At 44.2% G+C, this 25,948-nt stretch overlaps 1 protein-coding gene across 3 annotated transcripts in view; it reads left to right on the forward strand.

Moving 5' to 3' along the window:
* The window catches only part of ZMYND11 (zinc finger MYND-type containing 11), a 685,469-nt gene that overhangs the window by 543,038 nt on the left and 116,483 nt on the right, over positions 1-25,948 (forward strand). For all 3 annotated transcript variants that reach the window (XM_086941507.1, XM_086941508.1, XM_086941509.1), the window contains exon 15: positions 12,124-12,396. In XM_086941507.1, the coding sequence (XP_086797633.1) occupies positions 12,124-12,396 (273 nt within the window). The remainder of the gene's footprint in view (positions 1-12,123; positions 12,397-25,948) is intronic.

Genomic DNA, 25,948 nt, shown 5'->3' on the forward strand with positions numbered 1-25,948 from the left:
TTTTCAGTGAATATATATATATATATATATATATCAAAAGCTTTTCCAAGAAATGATTTAAGTAACAAAAAAAAGGAATGTCCGGGCCAGCTTCTGCAGTTTAACGAGCTTTAATTATAGCTCCACTCGACGCGTTTCGAGGAGGTTTCCCCTTGTTCACGAGCGTGAATGTAAGTGAACAGGTGAGTTAAATACAGTCACATGACAGTTGAAAATGGTAAACAGACTCACAGGTTTCAAACATATCGAGCTACATTGCACGATTCACTTCATAAATTAAAAAATTTAAAGTATGTCAAATAAACATTTAAAGAAATAATGAACACGTTAACAAGCAACTGTGGTGCACTCTTGGAAATGATCTGGCAGAAAAAAGTTTAAAGATGAAGCGCATCTCGCGCAACCAAATAAACAAACATTGTTTACGAATGGAACACTTAATGAACAGTGTTTAAACCACAAAGTATCTCTTGCCCGAGTGGGCATTGTCTTTCACTGTATGACTGAAAATAAATTGTCACAGCCGCAAAATAGATACTCTATCGAGTTACTGAACACACTTCATGCGAGGTCAGTGTAGGTCAACACTGGGTTGAAAATGAAAGGCATGCTGCCACAATGAAGCCCAAGTGGGCAAAAAATACCAAGTTCATAAAAGATCATAGTGTCGCCCCAGTGGGTAAACAGCGGCGTGCTAACTCAGGCATCATGAAACAGTGGAAGAAAAACACCAGTTCTCCAATTCAATCGTGCTCAACTGCCATACGTTAAGTGAACTCAGATGACCGTGTAGTGAAATCTATTGTTCATCCCATCAGAGATCTATTAAAGTAAAAAAATCAGAACATGGTGACTTAGTGTGCGAAAGTGAAATAAGTGAATATACACAATAAAAACACGAACATCTCACAGACCATAAAAATTGTAGCGAGCTGAACTGGCACAACATAACATCCAACAATAATATTATGAAACGTGGGGACAGCTACCCTAGATGTACTTTTAGTTCCTCATCATAATTGTGTCCTTCTGGTTGCATCGTGTGGTACTTAATGATGAGTTTTGATTCAAGCCTGCGTAATTCCTGAAGTCTGTCACCACCTCTTTCTATGAGGGGGACCGACGCCAGGACACAGAAAGACAGAAGGTTAGCATTGCTCTTGTGATGGGACTCAAAATGTCTACCTATAGGATAACTCCAATCTCTTTTCGTGATGACCCTCATGTGCTGCAATACTCTGTCTTTGACTTGAAGTTTGGTGCTGCCGATGTAGTTCAATTTACATGGACAAGTGAAGGCGTAGACAGCATGATCCGTGTGACATGATGTGTGCATCCGAATTTTAAAGGCGTCTAGATCTTTTGACAGTTTGATCATCTTAGTCCTCCCACTGTGTTTGCAGGCCTTACATTTCCCACATACAAAAAAATCCCATCACTGGATTAGTTGTAGTTTTCTTTGCAATAAGTAAGTAAATCTTTATTCGGTTTCAATTTACATGAAAAACCATAAAAGCGTTTACACATTAAATTTCAGCATTTCAAATTCATTTCAACAGAGGTAAAACAAATTCAATATATTTACATTTAAGATGGGTACCCTTGTTCTTTGGTCCGAGTAGTCACACATTACTATATTAAAGATTTACTCTATGTTCAAAAATACATTTTAAAAAAGTGCTCACAGTTTTACATATTAGTTCAGAGCTTAAAAATTGCAGCCACAACATGGCGGGACGACATTTTCTGAGGCCTACAGTTCTCAACAGGGGAATTAACCATAGCTTACGATGTGCGGAATAGTATTTGCAAAACCATACTGTGTGAATTGTTGACTGTTCAGATGTTTCGTCACACGGGCATACCGTTAAGCTCTCTTCCCAGCTGTTTCTGTTAGGAAAGGCTACAACCCTGTGGAAAATGTTCAGCCTAAATCTTGCCAGTAAAAACCGCTCAAAGTGTGACTCGACATAAGTTAAATAAGGTTCCATTTTTAATGTGGTCATAACTGCCAAGGAGTGTTGCACTGATGGTTTCTTAATCTCTAGGCTGGTACGTAGCTCTTCTATGTGACTCAACGCCCTTATTTTTAACTCTTTTTTCGGGATTTAAACAATTGTTTCAGGGTTGTTGTAGTACTCAGCCATCCCTGAGTCAGTAAGAAGATTTTTTACGTATCTTAGCCATTCTATTTTTTCCACATGGTCCAATGTCATACAGTCTGCCACAATCTCTTTAGTAAATGTATTTTTTGTTGACGTCCATATACGGCGCCAGAGGAGTATGGGTTCGATCTTTGCCAGATCCTCAATGTGGAGCATTCCCAGCTCTGCATGACAGGCAAAAGTGGATACTCGTTTTGGGACCGCCAAAACGAATCTCAAGAAGGTATTCTCCGCTACCTGCAGGGCTTTTGTATTTTTATATCCCCACAGGCCCGCCCCGTAAAGTGCGATGGAATGGCATTTTGCTTTATAGATGCGGAGTAGTTCAACTGGTGGCCTTTTTTTTTTTCTAATTTCTGGGCGAATTTTATAAGTGCTGCTATAGATCGCAAAAGTTGATGTTTGCGGGCTTCTATGGCCGCTTTCCAGTTGAGCTTCTCATCAATCATAATCCCCAGATAAGGGTATTGGGTGGTTGGTTCTAATTTTTCATTGTCAAGGAAAATACTCTTCCGTGTTTCTTTATTTGGCCTGCCACCATAACGTATGTTTTTTTAATATTTATGTGGAGATCTAAATTGCCCATAAATTTTGCGTACCTGTTCAGTGCTTTTTGTAGCTCTTGTGGGGTGCGTGCTAATATCACCGCATCGTCTGCGTATAGGAGCGCGGGCACCAGGCGGTCTTTCACTCGGGGCAAATCCAGGCCCCCCCTCAACATCTCTACCTCAAGAACATTAGTGTAAAGGGAGAAGAGAAAGGGGGCCAACACGCATCCCTGCCTGACGCCGCACTCCACTGTGAAGGGCTCTGACAATTCACCCTGTACTTCAAAATGTACCCTGGAGGAAGCGTTGGAATATAGTTCTCTAAGGAAGGTTACAAGAACTGGATCTATTCCCATATTGATCAGAATTGACCACAGTTTTGCATGAGAAACGCAGTCAAAAGCTGCAGAAAGGTTGACATATACCATGTACAGCTTTTCCCGCTTGGCCGACACGTACTTTCCCATCATCAGGGCCAAGTTCAGGGCTTGTTCCGTTGCCCCGAAGCCCTCTCGGAAACCAAACTGGATATCCGAGAGGGTCCCGGTATCGTCCGCCCACTCCTGTAGGCGCTGGAGAACCACTCTGCCCAGTACTTTCCCCAGCGAATCCAGGAGTGAGATCGGGCGATAACAGGACACCTCCTCTCTGTTTCCCTTCTTAAATATGGGTACCAGGATTGATTGGGTCCAAGATTTAAGCAGTCCACACTTCATTGTAGCATCAAATACCCTTTTTATAATTGGGGCCCACAGATCTAATTTGAATTTGAAGAAATCAACTGGTACCCCATCCGGGCCAGGGGCTTTGCCACCTTTACTCGCTTTAACTGCGTTTATTACCTCATAGAGTTCTACTTCTAGTGCAATTGGAAATGGATTGCCCTGATTTTCCCTATTGTTACCCTCTGTTAAAATTACTTCTGGAGGTTTACCAAAAATTTTTGAAAAATGGTGTACCCAGGTTGGTCCCTCGATAGCGACTTCTACTTTTGGGTGGTCCTTTGTGTCCAACAGAAATGGTGCTTTCACCACCTTCCAGAATAGTTTGCTATTTCTGCTTAGTGAGCTCTCATGGAGTTGGTTCCATAAAGCTTTCTTTAATTCCTCTTTTCTCACTTTACATGCCAAGCTGTATGCTTTTCTCAGGGTCCTAACCTCCTCTTGATCTCTAATAGATTTTGTTAGTGCTCTTTTTAAAGTTTTATGGGCCACTGAGCAGTCGTGGCTAAACCATCCTTTTTTCCCTGCCATGTTCCCTTTTTGCTTCATTGTCAGGCATTCATTTACCTTTTCCAAAATCATCTTAAAATGGACTAGGACTTCCTCTTCTTTTACGTCAGTGTCTAAACACTTCAGTATTACCGGGTATGCCGCAGTTACTACTTTATTTGTTAATTCATCAGGGTCTATCTTCGCCCATCCAAGAGTGTAACCGTTAGTTTTTTTTAGGTGTATGTTATTCTGGGCGAGGGTGGTCATTAGGGTTTGTGCTGATAGGTGACCCTGGTCTATAATTAGGTCAAAGGCTAAAGCGGCATGAACGCTTAATGTATTTATTATGACTCTAAAATTCTTGGTCTTATTTACAAGGGTCGCTGTGGTCAAGATGTAATCAATTGTTGATTCGCTACCCCTTCCGAGATAGGTAGGGTCCAATTTCCCACTTAGGGGTTTTATTTCATTTAGTATTACCAAGTCCAGACTAGATAATGTTTCATTTAAGAATTCTCCCACCATTGAATGGCTAAAGTGGGTTATTTGCTCATCTGTTTCGCGCCCCATACCACAGATGCTACTGTTATTCCTTTCACAGGGGTGGTGATTAAAGTCGCCACCCCACACAATACTTGGGGGTTCTAGACCTTGTCTTTGTTTTGTCCAAGTAAGGAGTTCCTTACGGAGAGCCCCGAGTGTTTGTACTCTCTCGCTTTCCTCTAAGTTGTCATACATATTTACTAAAAGAAGGACCCGCTTTATCTGGAAGGACAGTCTCAAAATCTGATAATTGGGTTGTAAGCTGAGTGCGGTAATTTCTAGCCCTGGTATGGTATTCGCTATATAAGTTATCAGAGCACCCTTTGCCCTACTATGGGTGCCTGCGATCCCTGGGGAAAAATACGTTTTATACCCCGTCAGATGCATTTCTGTAGTGATCCAGGTCCCCCCCCCCCCCCACTGGGGACGCATTCGGTCGAGGCAACTGATTTTCGCCTTCTGGTTTGAATCTTTCTGCGGGACCTTTAGGAGTGGTGTCACCCTGCAGGCTGATGGATTCTACCAGAGTATGTTTTGCTCGGGAAGGTTGTTCTCTATCGAGTCAGTCTACTTCCTCCAGCCCAAACAGCGTTGAAAAAGGATTGAAGGTGGGTATATTCAATTCTGGAAATGATTGGTAGTTGTTGCTCTGATTCCCCCCACTGTGGCTGTGAATATACTGGTTGAGGAGGTAGGTTGAAAAAAAAATTCTGAAGGGGTCGATAACCTGCTTCTCTCCAGTCTGGGCGATATCTTTTCATTGGGTTATGTTTTGGATTTGTTATCTCCCCCTATGGCCTCATACCAGTCACCAATACACCTCACTGCTCTATGGTCCTTTGCAGTTTATGATTATCACGTCCCCCCTCTTATCTTTTGGTCTTGATCCCACCCAGACAGCACGCCTTACTGTTAGAATTTCCCCGTTTACATGTGCGGGAAGGGGTCTATTTTGCTTCAGCCAGTAGATAGTTTTGTTTTTTAGGGCGTGGTAGTTCTCTCTAACCCCCTCTGCTAATTCCGGAACACCGGTCATAATGATTGTATATGGGGCAGATTCCGGGGGTAGATCCACTATCCTAGGTGTTGGTCTTTTTGGGCGCTGAAATAACTGTTCTCCCATCTCCCTAACTGGTCTATTTTTCATGGGTGAATTAGTCTTCACTAACGGGGGATTTGCTTCTGCTTGATTCTTCTCTACAACCTTTTTTCCCCTGTCAGTTTCTGTAGTTCCATTTTTTGCTTGGGTATTTTCAGGTGGCTTAGGTTTTTTTTTTATTAGTTGTTTCTTTTGAAGATTTTGCTAATGCTTTTCTCCCCTGTGAAGTACCAGGTTTTGGGGGTACGCCGCTGGTAGATGGTTGTTCTAGTAGTGGGACAATGGGAGCAATAGAATTTGCCATAGAATTTTTTGGCTGTGATGATGACAATTTCGTTAAAGCCAAGGTGTTCCCTTCTATTTGCTTACCCAGCTTATCTAGATGTGTGCTTATTAGTCTCGTTCTCTCCAGGAAAGGAAGGAGAAGTGACTTCACTATAACCTCTATTTTTGAGAGAAATTCAGTCTCCAGATTTTGATTAGAAGGTAACCCTGTTATGTTATCCATTGTGGGTGGGTCATTAGACTTGGGAGACCGTATGAGTGGGGGTGTTGAGTCCAAGGTGATGGCCGTACTTGGAGATGGAAGAGAGGGTCGTCTCTTTCTTTTTTTTGACTGATTTTCTACTTGTTCTAGAATTACCGGGGAAGGAACAGGGAGTTTGGGTGAGCTGGATAATCTCGATAGATTGGGGCTAACTGGGAGATTAGAGGGAGACGTGACATCATAGGTGTTGGTCATATTATTTCCCTCATCCCTTACGGCCCCAAGGAGGGTGAGGGAAGTAATATTGGTGGGGGGGGGGGGCAGTGACACTCGAGGGATCTAAGGCTATCACATCGGGTGAACATGCTTTCCCAATCAGTCCTAGAGAGGAGCGCTTACCAGTTAGTAAATCCATGGATAAGCGTTTTTCTGTATCAGCAATTTCCTTTTCTAGGACGATAGTCACCCGTTTAAAAAATTGGTCTATTGTACCTGTTACTGCCCCCTTTGATGTATTGACAGTTATGTTCCTTGATTTCCCAGTGTCTAAGGAAATGGTTGTGCAGGAATAACCGCTTCAATATATGGACACAGTTTAACGGCGAACAATAAACAATGTCTTGTAGTTCGTTGCGCTGTAACTGATTTCCAACGGATGGTAAAAGGGAAATGGGTCTCTTACCAGGAATCAAATGTTAAGGGGGTTGCCCGTCCCGGCCTTTATCGACCTTTGACGGCCTTAGACAGCCCGCCCTTTGCCCGGGCTTCGCCCCGGGCTACGACCCGCGCGCGTCCCGTGATGCGCGTTTGCAGGTCAGACTTTGATGTATAAGGGGGCGTGGCACTGGGAGGGGGCGCGGCTCAGCCGGGAAGAGGAACCAGCTGTAGATGTTTTCCGGAATGCTGGTCCTCCCAGTCCCGGTCTCCGCGCCTCTCGCCTCTGCAGCCGCCCTACTCCGGTCTATCTGGCAGCAACAACAGGGTCCACAGAGGGCAGGGACCTCCACGCACTCCTCGATTTCCAATGATTAGAGTCACAGGGTCTCAGTCCAATCTCAAGCGGCTCCCGCGAAGCGGGGGCCACAAGAGGTAATGTAGCAGTGAGCAGGGGGCGTGGCACTGGGGGGGGAGGGGCGCGGCTTGGCCGGGAATAGGAACCAGCTGTAGATGTTTCCCGGAATGCTGGTCCTCGCAGTCCCGGTCTCCGCGCCTCTCGCCTCTGCAGCCGCACTACTCCGGTCTATCTGGCAGCAACAACAGGGTCCACATAGGGCAGGGACCTCCACTCACTCCTCCACGCACTCCTCGATTTCCAATGATTAGAGTCACAGGGTCTCAGTCCAATCTCGAGCGGCACTATTGCGGTTTGCAATAAGTGTGGTGCAAAGAATATCTTTCGGAGATTTGGCTCTTCTAAAGGTGATCTGGGGATAGGAACTGATTCCTGCATCAAGGTCTTTGTCCAATTTAAGGACATTCCAGTATTTGTCAAAGGCTTTCCTAACCTCTCTTGCTTGACCATGGTAGTCGGTGATGAATCTGGTTGTGCTGGTTGCTGAATCACCTGTGTCTTTGTTCTTTTCTTTGAGGAGGTTTCCCCTGTCTAGTGTGTTAACTTTAGCAATAGCAGTTCTTATGCATTTGTCGCTGTATCCCCTGAGTTTGAACCTTTCAGTCATGACCTTGACCTCTTTGGTGTAATCTCCTTCATTAGAGCAGTTGCGTTTTGCTCGAAGGAATTCACCCACCGGTATTGAATTGACAAGGTTCATGGGATGGCAGCTGCGGGCATGGAGGAGACTGTTGCCTGCAGTCTCCTTCCTAAAAAGAACTGTGGTGAGAGCATTGTTGACCACCTTCACCTTCAGGTCAAGAAAGTCAACCTCTTGACTGTCACAATGGCAGGTAAAGGAAAGGTTGAGTTCATTGATGTTGAGGGTTTCATTCCAGATGACGAAGATGTCGTCAATATATCTAAGCCATGTGATGACTTTAGATTTGAACTCCTGGGACTGTCGGACTACCTGCTCCTCCCACCAGCCTAAATACAATCCAGCAAAGCTGGGAGCGAAGCAAGATCCCATCTCGGTCCCAAGGAGTTGATGGATAATCTCCCCATTAAAGATGAAAAAATGTGGGTAAGGCACAATAGGGCCATGTCCAAAACCATTTCCGTATGCATCAGGTATGATATTGATCTGGTTTCTAAGAAGTGTTTGCACGCCTGTATCCCCAGGTGGTGTGGGATACAGGTGTATAGGCTGTTAACGTCAAGGGTTACAAGTTGCCACCCTGGCGTCCCATTCTATGTCCTCAATCCTTTTCAGGAAATCTCCCGAGTCTTTTAAGTACGAAGGGAGATTTTGCACAAGTGGTTGCAGGAAGAAATCGACATACCGTGAAGTGTTCTCCCAGCAACTCCCCCTGGAAGACACAATCGGTCTGCCTGGGGGTTTAGTAAGACACTTGTGCACCATAGGTAAAAAGTAAAGGGCGGGCAATTTTGGATTCTTGCATTGGAGAAAGTTGAATTCATCTTTTTCAATCAAACCCCTGTCTTTCCATTCACATAATTGATCCTGATATTTGCTACAGCTCGCTTTGTAGGACACTCTATTGCTCTTTTCATACTCCTTTCATACTTCTGTCTATCACTAAGTTGGGAGAGACCTTCATCAATATACATTTGGAGTGGCATGATCACTATATTCCCACCCTTATCGGATTTCTTGATTATAATACTCTTATCTTTACTCAGCCTATCAATAGCTTCAATTGTTCTTTTGTAAGATTCTTTCTGCCATATTTGATTTTTCTGGATAATTTATCAAACTCCCTGATAACACTTCTTTCAAACACATCAATTGAGCCATTAACAATCTGAGGAGGAAAATAGACTTGGGTTTAAACCCACTACATGCACTCTGGTTAATATCAGTGTCATCATTAATAAAATCAAGAATCGGATTGGAGTTATCTCCCATTTCATACATTGTTCTTAAAAATTCAAGATCTTCTACAAGAATGTTACTGGGCTCTTTTTCATTGTTTCCCATATCAGTGTTAACTTTAGTGCTAAACCATTTGCGTAGTCTTAATTTGCGGATTAAATGAAAAAGATCCACTCTACTTTGGGCATAGTCAAATGTGGAAGACGGGCAGAAGGAAAGACCTAGGGATAGTACCTCGTTTTCGATTCCGCTCAGCTCTCACTTGGATAGGTTAATGATTGTCATGGTCTCCATCATTTTCCTTTCTGTTGGCCCCTCGTTCTTGATCCAACCGGGCTTGAAATGTTGCTTCTGTCCGTTGCGTTGAATTCTGTTTTTGCGACGCCTCTCCCTCCTCGACCACGTCCTCTTTGAGCGTTGGTGTTGCCTTTGCTCTGGGCTTCCATTCTTCCCTGTGCCATCAGAGCAAACTCCTTTAAAATTAAGCCTTTTGGGCTCAGCAGGCCTGGGCTCCTTATAGGACCAGCCACTTCGGTTTCAGTATTGCTTCCTGACATTCCACTGTGTGTTGCTTGTTCATCATTATCTGGTGGAGGACTGACCGTTGCTGTCGCAGTAGTTTTGGGATCATTAGTTTTGGCTCGCAGGTGGTCATATTTTTTCGCAAAGGTCAGCACCTGGCCACTCTCGTAGTCAATTCTGTCTCTGTTGAACTTTCTTTCTTTTTTCTCCCGTATGTCCTTTTCTATTTTTTCAAGTCTGGTGTCCATTTTGTTGTACTCGGTGTCATTTAAATAGTAACCGTTCCATAGTTTTTTTCAGAGGCATTTTTTTCAATCTAACCACGTGGTAATAAAAAGTGAGAACATACTACTCAGTACAAAACATGTCGAGTATGTCTTCCAAACATTTCTAAATTTCACAAGTAAATGCATAATGCAAAGATGGAATAAAAACAGATATTAGTTAAATCCATATAAACATTAGTCTGAGCAATTTATATACATTGGAAACAATTAAAACAATGTATATTAGAAATGTATAAAAGCATGAATGCATTGACCAAAAAAGTTGTACTTTAAATACTGTGTTCGTCCATACTGGTTGTTACATGTGCAAATAACGCATAACGATCAAATGTGCAAATAACGCACATAGTTGAAATGTGCAAAAAAATCGCTCAAAAAGTGCCACAGAAATTTGTGCAAAATGCCAAGAGATTATGTGCAAACATTGCAATATGTAAACAGTTTGATTTGAAAACGTCTGGATTTTAGTATAAATACCAAAAGGGGATACAGATCTTTTTGTGCAAAATACGCAATATTGTATGGACAAAGGAATAAATATATAAATATATAAATAAATAGATTCCCATTGATAAAATTCGATTATAATTCCGTATAGTTTGGAATACCTGCATGAATGCAATATTGGTCAAATGAAATGCTTACTGCTCAGAAAGTAGTTCGTTAGCATAAATAAATGGAAAGTATTGAATGATGGAAGAAAACCAAATGTACACGCTGTTTGTGTCTATGTCCTCATGACAAAAATATAAAGGAAAAGTGATTCCCATTAAATAAAGAACGGGATTCCTAAAGGGAAAAGCCTATCTCCATGAAACTAAAGTAATAGAGATGCAAACTTCTCAAAGAGATTCGAAATAAAATGTATTTTGTACAAAAACGAAAGGCATAGCACTCTACTAAACCTACCTAATTAAAAAGTGAATGTCGTAAATTTAAAGGAACACATACAAATCATCAGTGGTATTCAGCCCATTAGGGAATTTACTGTCCAGTTCTAAGATAAAATGTGATTCCAGCCTCCTGAGAATCTTATCTCTATCACCTCCCCTGCGAGGCTTGGTAACTGAGGCAATAAAATAGTAGGTAAGGCATTGTAAATTTGCTATTTTGAATGGCCTTAAAATGCCTAGCCACTGGGTACGTGCCATCATTGTTAACGATGGCACGTAGATGCTGGAGAATCCTGACATGCACCTGTAGTCGAGTGCTGCCCACATATCTAGAACCACAGTGCATGTCAGGACATAGACTGCAAATTCCGTCTTGGAATTGAACGACCCTACTATGTTATTCATGGTTGGACTAAAAGGTGTTGAGTATTGGGTGGTGTTTATTCCAAATTTACATGCTCTGCAAGTGGAGCAGCGTTTAAATCCCGGCCGGGATTTCAACCAGTCTTTCTTCTTGCCCAGTTCAGGAAAATCATGGCAAATTTGGGTCCTAAGAGAAGGTCCCTTTCGGTATGTTATAGTGGGACCGCCAGGTAGCCTCGGTGCTAAAACCAAATCTGTCTTAAGGATTGGCCACCTTTGCTTGACAATGGACCTAATTTGCCTGGCCTGTTTGCTGTAGGCTGTTATCAATCTCTGGGCCTGTTCACTATCTACAGGTACACCATTAGGAGGAGAGATGGCAGTGGGAGCCAGTAATGACTCACGACTCCTAACCTTCATTTTTTGTACAGCTAATTTCAAAACAGACTCCCTATAGCCCCTACGTCTGAATCTGTCCAGGGCTTCATTAGTGCAGTTAGTGAGGTCCATATCAGTACTACAGATTCTCTTAAGTCTGAGTAACTCCCCAAACGGAATATTATCATTCACATGTTTCTGTGAAGTTTGGTTGCCAAATGTCCCTCATGTGCAAATACTTTTACATCAAGGAATTCAACCTCACATTTGTTAATAACCGAGGTGAATTTAAGGTTTATCTGATTATCATTGATAGACGTAATAAAGTTATTGGTACTGTCAGTCACCTTTACACAAAACAAAAACATTGTCTATATATCGCACCCATAGTGCAACATGTGTATGTATATATATATATATATATATATAATATACACACTCACATACACACATATATATATATAATATGCTGACATTTCTTTCTAGTTCTGTTTGTTCACTCTACAATGACCCTATTCATATAGCTAGCAAATTTCTTTGATCCACATGAAGTAGTGCTTAAAATATCACATTTGTTGAGCTTTAGTTTTACATAAATATTTTACCTTTGTATTTCTATATTAGGAATAACACTTGTACTTCCAAATTGACTAATGCATCTATTAACAATTAGGAGCCGGAACCTGAAACGGAAGCAGTGAGTTCCAGCCAAGAAATTCCCAAACTTCCTCCGCCAGTTGAAAAGGTTTCAATCTCAACACAGACCAAGAAGCTAAGTGCCTCTTCTCCTAGGATGCTGCATCGAAGCACCCAGACTGCTAATGATGGAGTTTGTCAAAACATGTGCCACGATAAATACACCAAAATAGTTAATGACTTCAAGGAACGTATGAAATCGGATCACAAGAGGGATACTGAAAGAGTTGTGAGAGAAGCCTTAGAAAAGGTATAGTTCACTTATAATTGTAAGTTCACTTATTATTGTAAGTTTTTTGTTTTAATCCCTATTCTAGCAAGCATTCTGCAGATGTCTTTTGTAGTCATGTATTGGTTTCAACAGTTACCCGTATGGCCGTCTCCCACTTCTTCATGTTCTTGTGCTGCTGATCAAAACGCTATGGAACTGGAGCACATTACATGATACATACCTCTTTCTTTGAAAATGTAAATCTCTGTCACGATACTGGCCTCCTACATGCATACTGGCTTTTGTTCAGTCGCTGGAGATCAAGTGTTTGTCCATGACTGGTCTAACTTTTTGGTCATCTCCTATTTCTTCAGGGGGAGTAGGTGGGCAAACTCAGCCAGTGTATCAGGCTTGTAACCACCAGAACTCCCTCAAGCCAAGGGCCCAGGAACGTAAATCTTGCTGTACACTTTACTTGCTAATTCATCCCCGTGGGTACTGCTTTGGGTGTACGATATCTTGGTACCTAGTGCCTTAATGGTTGCTCCACAATTATTTCAAAGCAGACCATTAAGAATAAATTAGAAAAAAATTGATTATTTTCTTAAAGATCTACAGGCATTCTGATAACATCCATAGTCATTCTGGCTGTCACCTATGCAGGTGATATGTGATTTTTATGCAAGAAAGTTTGAAGTTAATGGCCCATTTTTTGTTCTGGTTCTTATGAATGTTTGGGTTCCTAGGGGCACAGTTCTGAGTCTGAAGCTTCTAAATTAAGAATTTTACGGACGTCCTACTGGGCTGTACACTCTGGTTTGCCTCTGCTGCTAGGAAATTGGTCCTAGAATGAGAACATAGACTACCATTCTGTGCTTTTTCACCAGTCCCCTACCCCAGAAAGTGTAAGTTAGAAAACAAGTCCCTATGACTCAAAACAAAAAGATCCGTTGCCCAAGTGTTGAGAGAACTCTGGCTTTCTCTTCCAGGGGATGCTCATCAATTGTTATTCAAAAACCACAATTGATGGACAGAATGCAGAACAATGTCATACATTGACCCCAGTACAGAGATCTGGTTCTAAATCCATAGTTTTTTTGCTCACCATGCCATTCCAGTTATGAGCAGTGAATAGTCCCGCACTCGTGTGGGGAACCCAGAGCATCTATAGAAAAAAATATATATATATACATACATATATATATATATGTGTGTGTGTGTGTATGATTAACCAAATTCAGTACGTTGTACTGTGAAACATACAGAAATATATATCTACACATATATATGCAGCCTAACCACCAACGAGGCTAAAATGCCAAAATTGCATTATATTTTTAATTTAAAATAACACATATCTATTCAACATTTCTGTAACATAGAAAAATGCACTCTTCACTATTTCAACATAGCCTTTATTTTTAAGGAAAAAGGCAAGGAAATAGCAGGCCGTTAGCCCAAAGGCTGCATGTAGAAAACGCAACAGATTAAAACGGGCGCTATGCCTTTAAGACCTCCAAAACTTCCAGCTTCCCATCATGCCCCACAGGTGACCGTTAGGTCAGTTCCTTTTTTCCGGCTATTTCTGTCAGGACCCCCCCCTTTTTTTTTTTACTTCACTCAACGTCTTTGAATACAATTTGTACTAATGCAACTTTTTTTTTTTAACTTTGAATTATATAATTTTTTTGTCGGAAATGCCAGCCCTTTTTTAACAAGTGTTCTTCGTGTGGTACGAAAATTGCTAAATCGGTCCCACACTCTGTTGTCTGCTTTGTGTGTTCTCCATCCTCACACCAGCCAGACAAGTGTTATTAATACCAGCAAATTTCCAGGAGGACTCTTCGGGACAGGGAAAGGATTAAACTGCATGCCATGTAGGAGAGAGGAAAAGAATCTCTACAAGTGGCCTGGAAGGTAATAAACTGCCTTTTAAAGAGCCCTCCTCTCAAATGCGGTCCAGTATAGAAAATGAGGCGAAAAAACAAGGCACTGCTCTGCTTCGCTGTCGACAGAGAGAAGATACCTCTATGCTCACCGCCGGCATCCAAATAGTCGACAGGAAGACTATTGCCGCGGTCGACGTCGAAAGAACGATCGCCGACAACACCCCAGGCCCTTCAACTAAGGCAAAGTCGATGTCAAAGAGACCGTTGTCGCAAATGACATCAGCTATGTTTAGACTTAAAGCAGCGTCTCAAACTCATCGACCAACGTAGGCTGCTCTGCGATGACGGTCGAGGTCGGGTTCCCCACTGACGGCAGAACATTGACGATCAACATCGAGGTGCCGCGCCCCCCCCCACCACCCTCGTCCAGACCTGGGCGGTTGCTGCCTAGGTCTCCTCAGCCGACGTCGAAAACTCCTCAGCTGAAGTTGAAGACTCGAACAGTGAGCCATAGACACTCGACACCGAGAATCTCGCCTCCATCTAGGCGTGATCGCTTGCTCTGTCACCATCACCTACATCGAGGCAAAGAGGGTCGTCATTGCAGCTGATGTCGTCTCACATGCCACCACCGGCAAAAAGACAGAGAATGACTGGTTCGCCTGTGCCGACGTCGAGAGTGCCTTCGACGTCAAAAAAGGTTCAGGTGGTGAAATGTCAAAGTCCGATGCCGAGATCTGCACAGTCGACGTTGAAGAGCACATCATCTTCTCCGTACATTAGAATTGTGCAGATAACGCCGGAGAGATCTCAGGCTCCAGGACAACAACACAGCTGGTTAATCTTACACCTAGGTGGTTTAAAAGTGTGAACCAGAAGACTCTCACCAGCATTGCCACGGCAACGGGCTGAGCCGTGAGGGAAACGGCGGCAGCGCGGTACACGGAAACACCGCGAGGCAGTCCGGACGGACCGGACCACACTTCCCAGCAGCCCCTGGGGCGGCAGCGCGCCAGAAGCGCCCGGAGGCGCCAGTAAAAGGCTGACCCCGCGAGACCAGGGGGGACACCAGAAGACTCTCACCAACATTGCCACGCCAACGGGCTGAGCCGTGAGGGAAACGGCGGCAGCGCGGTACACGGAAACTCAGCGAGGCAGTCCGGACGGACCGGACCACACTTCCCAGCAGCCCCTGGGGCGGCAGCGCGCCCGTGACGCGCCAGAAGCGCCCGGAGGCGCCAGTAAAAGGCTGACACCCCCCCTCGCCCCGCGAGTCGCGCGCGGGAGCGACCGGGAGAAGCCCGGGACAAGGGTGGGGCCGTCTGTGGCCGTCAGGGGCCAGAAGAGGCCGGGCCGGGCCACCCCCCTTGGCACGATAAATGGGTAAGCGAAAATTCCTGGGTCCTGAGGGTCAGGGGGCTAAAGAAGCTAAAGTGCCACGCAAGGCAGACACTATTATCTCATATCTCACATCGGCGGTAGGAGCCATTAATCAAAAAATCGCAAATGCTGAGAAAGAATTGGAACTGAGCAAAGCTTCTAACCCCACTGTCACTGACACTGAGCATTCCCAACACTCTACTGTGGTGATTCCGCTGGCTGAGGAGTTGCCAGCCAACAACCCCAATATAATAGACTTAGTAGAGCAACACACTGAGAATGGGGAGTTGGGTGTGTTGATGACTCCTAACAGTTCCAGAAAGAAAGTTAAGAAAACAGGAAAGAAAGGTGCCCCTATTTCTAACCATCAGGATCTTGTTAAAGATATTTGCTCAATAATGGGAGATAAATTGGAGGACTTGGTTACTGCTCGCCTTGAGCCAATACTGGAAGAAATTGGCAAAGACATCGTGGACTGCCTGAACAGTTGTCTGGCAGGACTGTTAAAAAGGTGTGAGAGAATAGACACATTCATAAATGACTTTCGGGCTAAAGAGCAGCTGCCAAAAGACATTAACAAGTCTAAGCCTAATGTTCCTTATACGGGGGAGTCAATGGACTGCACCACAACTAAAATTACTCCATCTAATATACAATCTCAACATACTATGGACCCACCAACTTTTTCGTCAGCCACAGACAGTGTGCCTAGCTGTGGCGTTACCTCTCAGATTACCACACAGGGAAACACCATAACAGACCATAATAGTCTGTACAACCATAGCCTAACCAACACTGCTAGATTGCATCTTCCTCCTCAAGCAGCTCCGTATGTAGCAGTGATATGCAGAGTCCCACCACTGCCTCATAAGGAAAGAGAGTCTACTATAGATCTCTTAGATAAATCTAAAGGATGGTGCAAGCAATACTCAAGTGGCGAACTAGATATCACCCCTTATTTTTATGGCCAGAAGGGTGGGGTGGGTTGGACATGGAAATAAGAATATTAAAGGAGATTGTATAGTTGTTAACTTCTCAGATAAAGGAGTGGCTGATAAACTATTCTGGGACGGGTCACCCACAATTAACAACGACATTAGACCTTTACCTCTGGGTTACTTTTATCCACCAAGGGGGGGCCAAAAAACTAACTTTCTTACACATAAGTCAGCCGGGGGAAAACATAGCTCAACCCTAGGACCATGTGATTTTGCAATGCAATCTAAGGCTAGACCTTCAGTTCCCATCAATCAGCATGTCACCCAACCCACCACAATGACATCGCAACTGATTAATGTACGTAGAGAAAGTGTCCCTTTGTCTAACCGTTTTTCCCCTCTTCTGCCAACGGAAGACTTGGTCTGACTAGAGAAGGCAAATGTCACCAATCAGACCCCTATTGTGTCTAATGGGAAGCCCTGTAAGATCCACTTCGGGTAGAGCAAAGGGTGGCTTATCCACTTTTATCTCACTTAATTTGAAAGGGAAAGCCAAACAGTTACAGTCTTGCTCCCCGCATTTCTTGGTGGTAGAGTTATCAATGTCAAACTCACTTACTATTTTGTTGATTAATTTTTATAATTCTCCTGAATGTGTTAATAATAACCAAGTTTTGATGTTACTGGATGAATTTTTGGAAAATTACAAATTAAGCAAACATGGTTATGAGATTATATTGTCAGGAGATTTTAATATCCACCCTTGTAGTATGAATTGTAAAGTTAATGTTGAGGATGGCCCATCCAATGCACTCTCAGTACACTTTGAACATACAAAAGGAGGGGAGGGCTTGGAAAATTTCTTGGCTACTCACAATTTATATGAATCTAGCTGTTGTCCGCTAGGTCCGAGACCACCGACATACAAAGGGAAAGACACAGGCTCAATCATAGATTTCATCTTTATTTCATCTTTTATTTTGAATTATATTCTAAGCTATAGAGTCGTGGACTCTATTTTTAGCGACCACGACCCTGTGGTTTTAGAGGTGTCTCAAGTTGTACTCATTGATTTTAAAAACTCTAATGAACCAGGTATACAATCTGTGAGAAATTTAACATCCATAGACAAAGGGAGAAGGCTGAAATGGTCTAATGTAACACCAATTACCTTCCTACAGGAAGTTTTAATTAAAGCAGAAAAGGAAGTCGGCATTTGTTTAGACCCCCTTTCGACCAATAGCACTATTGTACAGGCTTTTAATAGACTATGCCAACAAATCAATAAGGACTTAACCCTTAAGCCAAAAAAGGGGAGACCGATTGCTAGACGATGGTTTGACTCTAACTGCTCAAGGGCTCACTCTGACCTGTTAAATGCCCTAAAAGAGTCACCAAGAAACAAAGCTAAAGTAATCCAACTAAGGAAGGAGTACAAACAGGCCATCTGGAAAATAAAGAAGGACATTAAAGAGCAGGCCTGGCTGGACCTTCAATCACCAGAGGTCCTTCGGGATAGTTCCAAATTCTGGGAAGTTATAAATCACTCTTACTTCTCGAAAGGAGATAGCCACTCAGCAGAGTGTGTCATACCGGATGACCTGTGGTTATCCCACTTTGGCAACATCTATAAACATACTGCACCCAGTCAACTACAAGATAGGTTTGACCATTCTAACACTGATCCAATTGAAGCCTTTCTAACAGATGAGATAGAAGACGCTATAAATAAGACATCCATTAACAAGGCCCCGGGACCTGATGGGGTCCCGGCCGATATATATACAAAGCAGCACCTACATTTTGGTCAAAGATTCTGAAAAATGTGTTTAATGCTGCTAGAATGGGTGTGATCCCACAGTCATGGGCTACATCATGCCCATCTTTAAAAAAGGCCTCAAGAGTGACCCTGCCTGTTACAGACCTATCTCCCTGATTGACTCTGCTGTTAAAATCTTGGGCAGAGTCATTTTGGGGAGACTAACATCTTGGCTGGAGGGCAGGGGAATTCTTTCTAATGCTCAATATGGCTTTAGGGCTAAAAGAAGCACATTGGATCAGTGTTTAAACTTATACCTGATAACTACCAAATACACCTTAGTTAAGAAAGGAGCCTTATATATGGCTTTTATGGATCTCTCCTCAGCCTTTGACCTGGTTAACAGGTCAAGGCTGTGGGGGGTCCTCCTGGATATAGGTATTGAAAAATCGTTAGTTGGCTTTTTGGCTGACCTGCATCAGGGGCTGGAGGCCTCAGTTAGAGTAACTTGGGACGGCAGATGCACCAAACCCTTTAGCTCCGAGAGAGGAGTGAGGCAAGGATGTATCCTTGCCCCTCTCCTCTTTACTTTGTATATAAACACCTTGGAGCCGGTACTTTCCGCCTTGGGCGCCGACGTTCCGCGTGCAGGAGAGACTAACATTCCAGTCCTCCTGTACGCGGACGACGCGGTCCTCTTGGCGAGAACTGGCGTTGCCCTGAACAAACTTCTGGCCTCTTTTGGGGATTTCATGACCTCTTTGGATCTAAAAGTAAATACACAAAAATCCCACGTCATGATTATGGGACTAAAAGGGAATAGGAGGAATCCCATAACCCTGGTTTGCACAGGAAAGGAGGTTCAAAGGGTTCCCTCTTATACATACTTGGGCGTCCTATTTGATGATAAAGGCACATGGGGTCCCCAATATAAGGCCAAATCTAATGCACTGAGTAGATCCGCAGGGGCCATCCTAAATTTTGCTAGAAAACTGGGTTCAAGACCGAAGAGCGCGATCCTCAAAGTATATAATGCTAAGAGCATCGCAATCGCCAACTACGGGGCCTCAATCTGGGGATGCATAGAGCCTGTCCCTATTCAAAGGGCAGAGAACAGGTTTTTAAGATCATTACTTTCTGTTCCCCAGTCTACCCCCACCTTCACTATTCATTCAGAATTGGGGGTTGGGTACGTCTCTGACGTCATAAAATCTGCCCCTGTTATTTCTTGGCTAAAAACCTGGTTAAATGAAGAGATTTCTTTAAATCATAAAATTCTAGAAGATTGTTTAAACATGGATGGAGTACTCAAGATCCCATGGATGTTGTATGTGAAAAACATGTTAGCACAGGCGGGACGTATCGACCTTTTTAATTCCCCCGAGAACATAAGGAAGGAGGGTGTTAAAATAATAAAGGAATCACTGATGAACCTTTTTAGCACAGAGCGAGAGGAAGTTGAACTTAAGAAAATTAAAGTGAGAAGGAATTTCACACTCAAAACTGTTCCAGGTCCAGAACCTTACCTGGTATTTGTAAATAATGAATTCCACCGCTTTCTTCTAATTAGATTTTGTTTGAATTTAATTCATTTTCTATTGGGCACATACTATAGATGGGATACTCCTGATAATAGCAAACCTTGTGACTGTGATAATTTCTCACCCCAGGACACTTTACATTTTATTATGTTCTGTGATCACTATGATAAAATCAGAAGGAAATATCTTGTTCCCATCCTTGGAGATGCCCGTTTTCTACAAGTGAGGCCTGCACTCCTATTCCTGCAACTTTTGCACAATGCACATGTCACTTTCCATGTTGCAAATTTTGTAGTAGCAGGAGTACGCATTAATAAGAAGCGCAGCAAAAACTATAATGGATTGATTATAAACGACATTTTTTAAATGTGATTTCTATAAGAATATAGATATATTGATGTATCAAAGGTTTTAAATGTATTTTTTTTATCTTTTTGATTGTTTACATAAATTGTTTATGCACATGTCACTTTATATTACTTCGACGTCATGAACTATGAATTATTATGTATTTATATTATGCAAATATTTTTCTCGTGATCATTTAATTTTTAGTATGTGTAATTCTTGAAATGTATCCGGTGTCTTTTTATGATTTTTTAAAAAATCGAATAAAAGTGATTGACTGACTGACTGACTGACTGTCTGAAGTGTGAAAGATTGGAGAGTGCCAAGGCGCAGTCCAGGGTCGGATTACTCCAAAGATATCCCCCCTCCCGAACATCTGCTAGAGGGGTGCGTTCATCTTCACCTGTCACAAGATCCCCTAGAGGATCTCCATGATGACAGCAATCTCTTTCTCCAAGAAGACGTTGGTTTCGAACACCTCATAGGTGGTCTCATACCAGGTCTCCCCATTCTCAATCCTCAAGACCTCTGGGGCGTAGACTGAGAACTCCATCCAGGTTGACAGACACATCCAGAAACTCTGTGGAATACTATTCCCCTACTTTGTCTGCCACCCCTTCTGCGAGAGTGTTGCCAGTGGACGATATTATCACGTTCAACAAGGTTCTGTGTAGGGGGTGGCGACAAAGCTGAACATTGAGATGCCGACTGCAATCACCTCTGCTTCAGTCTTCTTTGAATCCCTCCATCACAGCGCATTATCAAACAAAAATTTACAATGCAATGGTCTCGGCATTATTAAAGGTAGAGTTATTGGCATTGCTCATGACATTTTTCTTCATTTTTTTTAAAAACATAAATAAATGGTATCGTCATTTACAATGGCAATAGGTGAGCATTAGAGAGTAGTAGAAAGTATTCACAGAGCCACACACACAGAGCTCCACACACACACACACACACACACACACACAGAGCCACCCACACACACACACAGAGCCACCCACACACACACACAGAGAGCCACCCTCACACACACACAGAGCCACCCACACACACACACACAGAGCCACCCACACACAGAGAGCCACCCACCCACACACACAGAGAGCCACCCACCTACACACAGAGACACCCACCTACACACAGAGAGCCACCCACACACAGAGAGCCACCCACACACAGAGAGCCACCCACACACAGAGAGCCACCCACACACAGAGAGCCACCCACACACAGAGAGCCACCCACACACAGAGCCACCCACACAGAGTCACCCACACAGAGTCACCCACACACACAGCCACCCACCCACACAGCCACCCACAGAGCCACCCAGCCACACACAGCCACACACAGAGCCACACACAGAGCCACCCACACACAGAGAGCCACCCACACACAGAGAGCCACCCACACACAGAGAGCCACCCACACACAGAGAGCCACCCACACACAGAGAGCCACCCACACACAGAGCCACCCACACAGAGTCACCCACACACACAGCCACCCACCCACACAGCCACACACAGAGCCACCCAGCCACACACAGCCACACACAGAGCCACCCAGCCACACACAGAGCCACACACAGAGCCACCCACACACACACAGAGTCACACACACACTTAAACACCTCTAGCTAACACAAAGCCTTTCCACTTAGCATACATTAGCACGGACAGTGCACAGCCACAAACTGTCTCATCCTGCAGTAGATCAATGATACATGCCGCATCTGGAGCACCTTTCCATTCAACATGCAGGCACGCAGAATGCAACTAGGGAATTTCAACTGTAGCAAAGCATTGTACTGTACAGTACTAACGTATCATACATGTTGAGTACTAAAACATACCCTCTGCCGAATAACTGGCAAATGTTAATGACTGAAAACAACTGATCCGATTTCAAACGGAACAAATGTTAATATAAAAACACCTGCAATGAAGGGAAGTAACAGACAATTTGTAAAAGTTGCCTGGTCATGTCTCAGCTGTTGATGAGTATATTAAACCGGAATTAATGAGGTGATTTTTTTTGTTAAGGCAGTTCTAATCATTATTTCTTAGAGAATACTATTTTCAAAAGGATCTGGTGAACCTGTATACGTTTCCATTTTAAGATACCTTTGTAGGCTGCATAACATAAGGATCACTTTTGTATCAATGTGTTCAGATGAAAAAACAGAGAACACTACCACTGAATTTACAACACACTGATGCAGGACTTGACTTTTTATACCACATAATTTCCTACCTCTGTCACAAAATGGGGTTTCCCACGCTCTCTTAAGTCCAGTTGCTCTAACTGCACCAGATTAGATGTGATATACTGATACAGTGCAGACTGGGCAAGGGGAGGGAAAATGCCGCAGTTGTATCAAACTAGATGAGGCGAGACTGGGCGGCTGCACCAGATCAGATGAAGTGTGTTTTGCAGCTGCTACCAGGGTGGATCAAGAGTACGATGGTATACACTCTATGAGATAGAATAAGGTGAGAGAGTGATGTACCATTTGAAAGGGGGAGGGTGTTGATGGGCCATCATGACGGTTGTGTTGGCGCTATACCATAGAATGGACTGTTGAAGGAGTGAAAGGGAAACTGCTCTCTCCCAGACCTGGTGTTAGGGGATGGTGGCCGTTTCTAGCACTACATTTTTTGGGTGGTTTCTGATCTCTCTAACCCACTCTCCCAACTGCACCTGTAGGTTCCACTCAGCGCCCTCCTGGAAGAAGCACGCCCTCTCTTCCTCGGCCCCGGTCACTGCCACAAACTCCCGCACCGCCTCCTGCAGTAGCTGAGCCATTTTCAGTGTGCGCCGATCACAGCGCTCCGGCGAGGAACAACAGCATGCGCTCTATGGTTCCCAGCAACGACTCTATGATTTCCGGCACAGATCGGCCACATCTCTATGGTTACTAACGTTAGAACGTGCCGGGCTCCAGATCTGACGGACAGCAGAGAATCACATCCGGGACAGGCGTTTTCTCTATGATCATCATGGCGAAATGTCCTGTTCGTCTCGAGGGCTTCAACTATAATAATATATGCGGCCCGCTTCTGTCCAATTTAGCATCTTTATGCGTTTGCATGCAGCTTCTCCGGCCGATTAATTCAATAGTTGTAATCCAGGGTAGGCTCCCGGTAAATTAAATAAATAAATAAAATCGGCAAACAGAGTACGCTGGAGAAACGGCTGCCCCCGGTGAATTAAATAAATACACAAAACCGGCTGTGCGCGCAGGGCCAGGTTATCGAAGCGGAGAGAGGCGAAGGAGCCCCCTGCCTCTGCCGCTCGCTGCATGACTGCCCCCAGTGAGGCCCTCTCGCGGAAAGCCCACTGCTGGAGAGACGGCTGGCTCCCGGTGAATTAAATAAATAAAGGAAAGCTAGAACAACGGCACAAACAGAGGTAGAGGAGCACAAAAAACGGCACAAACGGGGGCAGAGGCAGAGGCTCGAGGCTCACCTTCACTGCTGGGGAAAGAAAATGGCGGCTGCAGGCTTCTGAATTTTTCAGAATTGGGGCGTGGTTTTGCTGTTTTGAGTGACAGACGTCACTGTCTAAAGAACAGCAAAAATGACACCCCCGAATCCGAAAAAGACTGGGCTAAATTGGAGTGACGCATCTCTCCTCCAATGGCTGGCCTCCGTTTAGGAAGCCAGCCAATGGGGGAGAGACGGGCCAGGGAGGCGGGTTCTAAAGCCCTACTAAGAATCATTAAATCTCCTCCCCAGACTGCGCAAGCGCAGCCTTTAGGTCCTCGACCTAAAGTACAGAGCCTCAGACCAATATCAGGTCCGACCCTACACCGGACCCCGATATAGTGGAGGCAGCAAGAAAAGCTCACACAGGGGGCGTCCTCCTTCACAGTCACACCCGACAAAGACAGCAAATTTATGGACTCCCTTGGGAAGAGTATTTGTAACACTTCAGCTTCCTATATGAAGGCCGCTAGTGCCTCTGCATTCCTAGGAAGATGAAAGGTCACTATGGGACTCTTTCTCAAGATTCGCAGAAAAACTGCCAAAAGAAGATCAGCAGGATTTTCAGGAGATGCTACTATGATGAGGACTGGTAGCGAACCAGGTCATTAGTGCAGCAGCCGATGCTTCAGATCTGGCGACCCATGGTTATTCACATGGCATCTGCACTAAGCACTCCTCTTGGCTGCGACTCACAGGTCTAAAACCTGAGGCCCAACACAGGATTCTGAACCGGCCCTTCAACAGAACTTTGCTGTTCATGCAAACGATGAGATGTCCAGGATCAAGTCCAAACTTGACACCCTGAAGGCAGTTGGCATGGAGAAACAAATACTTCAGACGCTGATAACGTTCTTATAACTGTCGCTAATTTTAACAGAGCGTTTAAACCCCTTACTGGTTTGCGCAACACCATCAGTCCAGGTCCCACTATCGTCAGCGTCGACCGGGATCGAGGTGTCTCCAAGCAACCCGCTTCCTCTCCTTAACAGCAGACAAAACAGTGAGAGCTTGCTTTCCCCAGCGCTGTTCCCCACTCCAGTGGGTGGAAGTGTCATGGCTCATCTGGACAAGTGGCACAACATCATAAAGGATAAGTGGGTGCTTGATATTGTGCAGATTGAATATTCAATCGGATTCAAGTCCCCTCACCCTTCAATCCAGCCTCGGAGATAATCAGTCCATCAGCAACAGCTACTTCGAAGGTATTCATCATGTTGCAAAAACAGGCCGTCAAAGAAGCTCCCTGGCCACAACATCGACAGGGGATTTACTCCCGCTACTTCCTGGCTCTAAAGAAAGGCCAAACCAGAGATTACAGGCCTACACTCAATCTCACACTCATAAACAAGTTTATCCACACAGAAAGATTCAGGATGTTAGCACTACACCAAATTGTTACTCAGATTCATCAAGGAGACTGGATGTGCTCCATAGACCTTCAAGATGCTGACTTTCATATCCCGATTTCCCGAAAACATTGCAAATTTCAATGGTTCCAGGTAGCGTCAGAGCCTTTCCAGTCCTTCCTTTCGGACTCAAGTCAGCCCCGCACATTCTCAAAATGCATGGTGGTGGTAGCGGCTTTTCTGCTAAAGCAAAAAATCTTTGTCTGTCCATAGCCAGGCGACTGGCTGCTCAAGAGTGCATCTTCCAGTCTTCTACAAGAGCACCTGCATTTGGGTGTTAAATCAGTTGGGTGTGTGCGTCAACTACAAAAAGGCCATTCTCCGTCCAACTGAGAATGTATTATTTGGGCGCAATTCTAGACTCCGCAGATGCAAATTTATCTCCTTCGGAGGAGAGGTTATTCTCAATCAACTGCAAGCAATGCACTCTCCTCCGCACACCTTGTGTGACATGGAGCCCAGCAGAGAGGAAAGTATCCTCTCTGCTGGGCTCCATGGCTTCCTGCATCTTCATCATCCCCAACGCCTGACAGCTTATGAGACCTCTGCACCAAGCATTAGAGGATATGGGGTCTCAGATATCCAACCGCTGGTAGGACACCATAATTCTTCCTCAAACAGTCAAAGACTCCCTGAGATGGTGGCTGCAGTGTCATCATTTGTTGAAAGGAGTCCCTTTCCACCAGGAACTTCCCAAACAACTTGTCACAGACGCATTCCTCCAAGGATGGGGAGCCCACATGAGTCCACCACAGGTTCAGGGAAGTTGGTCAGAAACAGAGAGGTTACCACATCAATATGTTGGAACTCATAGCTGTACACTTGGCGCTCAA

This window comes from Lissotriton vulgaris, chromosome 10 (assembly GCF_964263255.1).
Source record: "Lissotriton vulgaris chromosome 10, aLisVul1.2, whole genome shotgun sequence".
Taxonomy (NCBI): Eukaryota; Metazoa; Chordata; class Amphibia; order Caudata; family Salamandridae; genus Lissotriton; species Lissotriton vulgaris.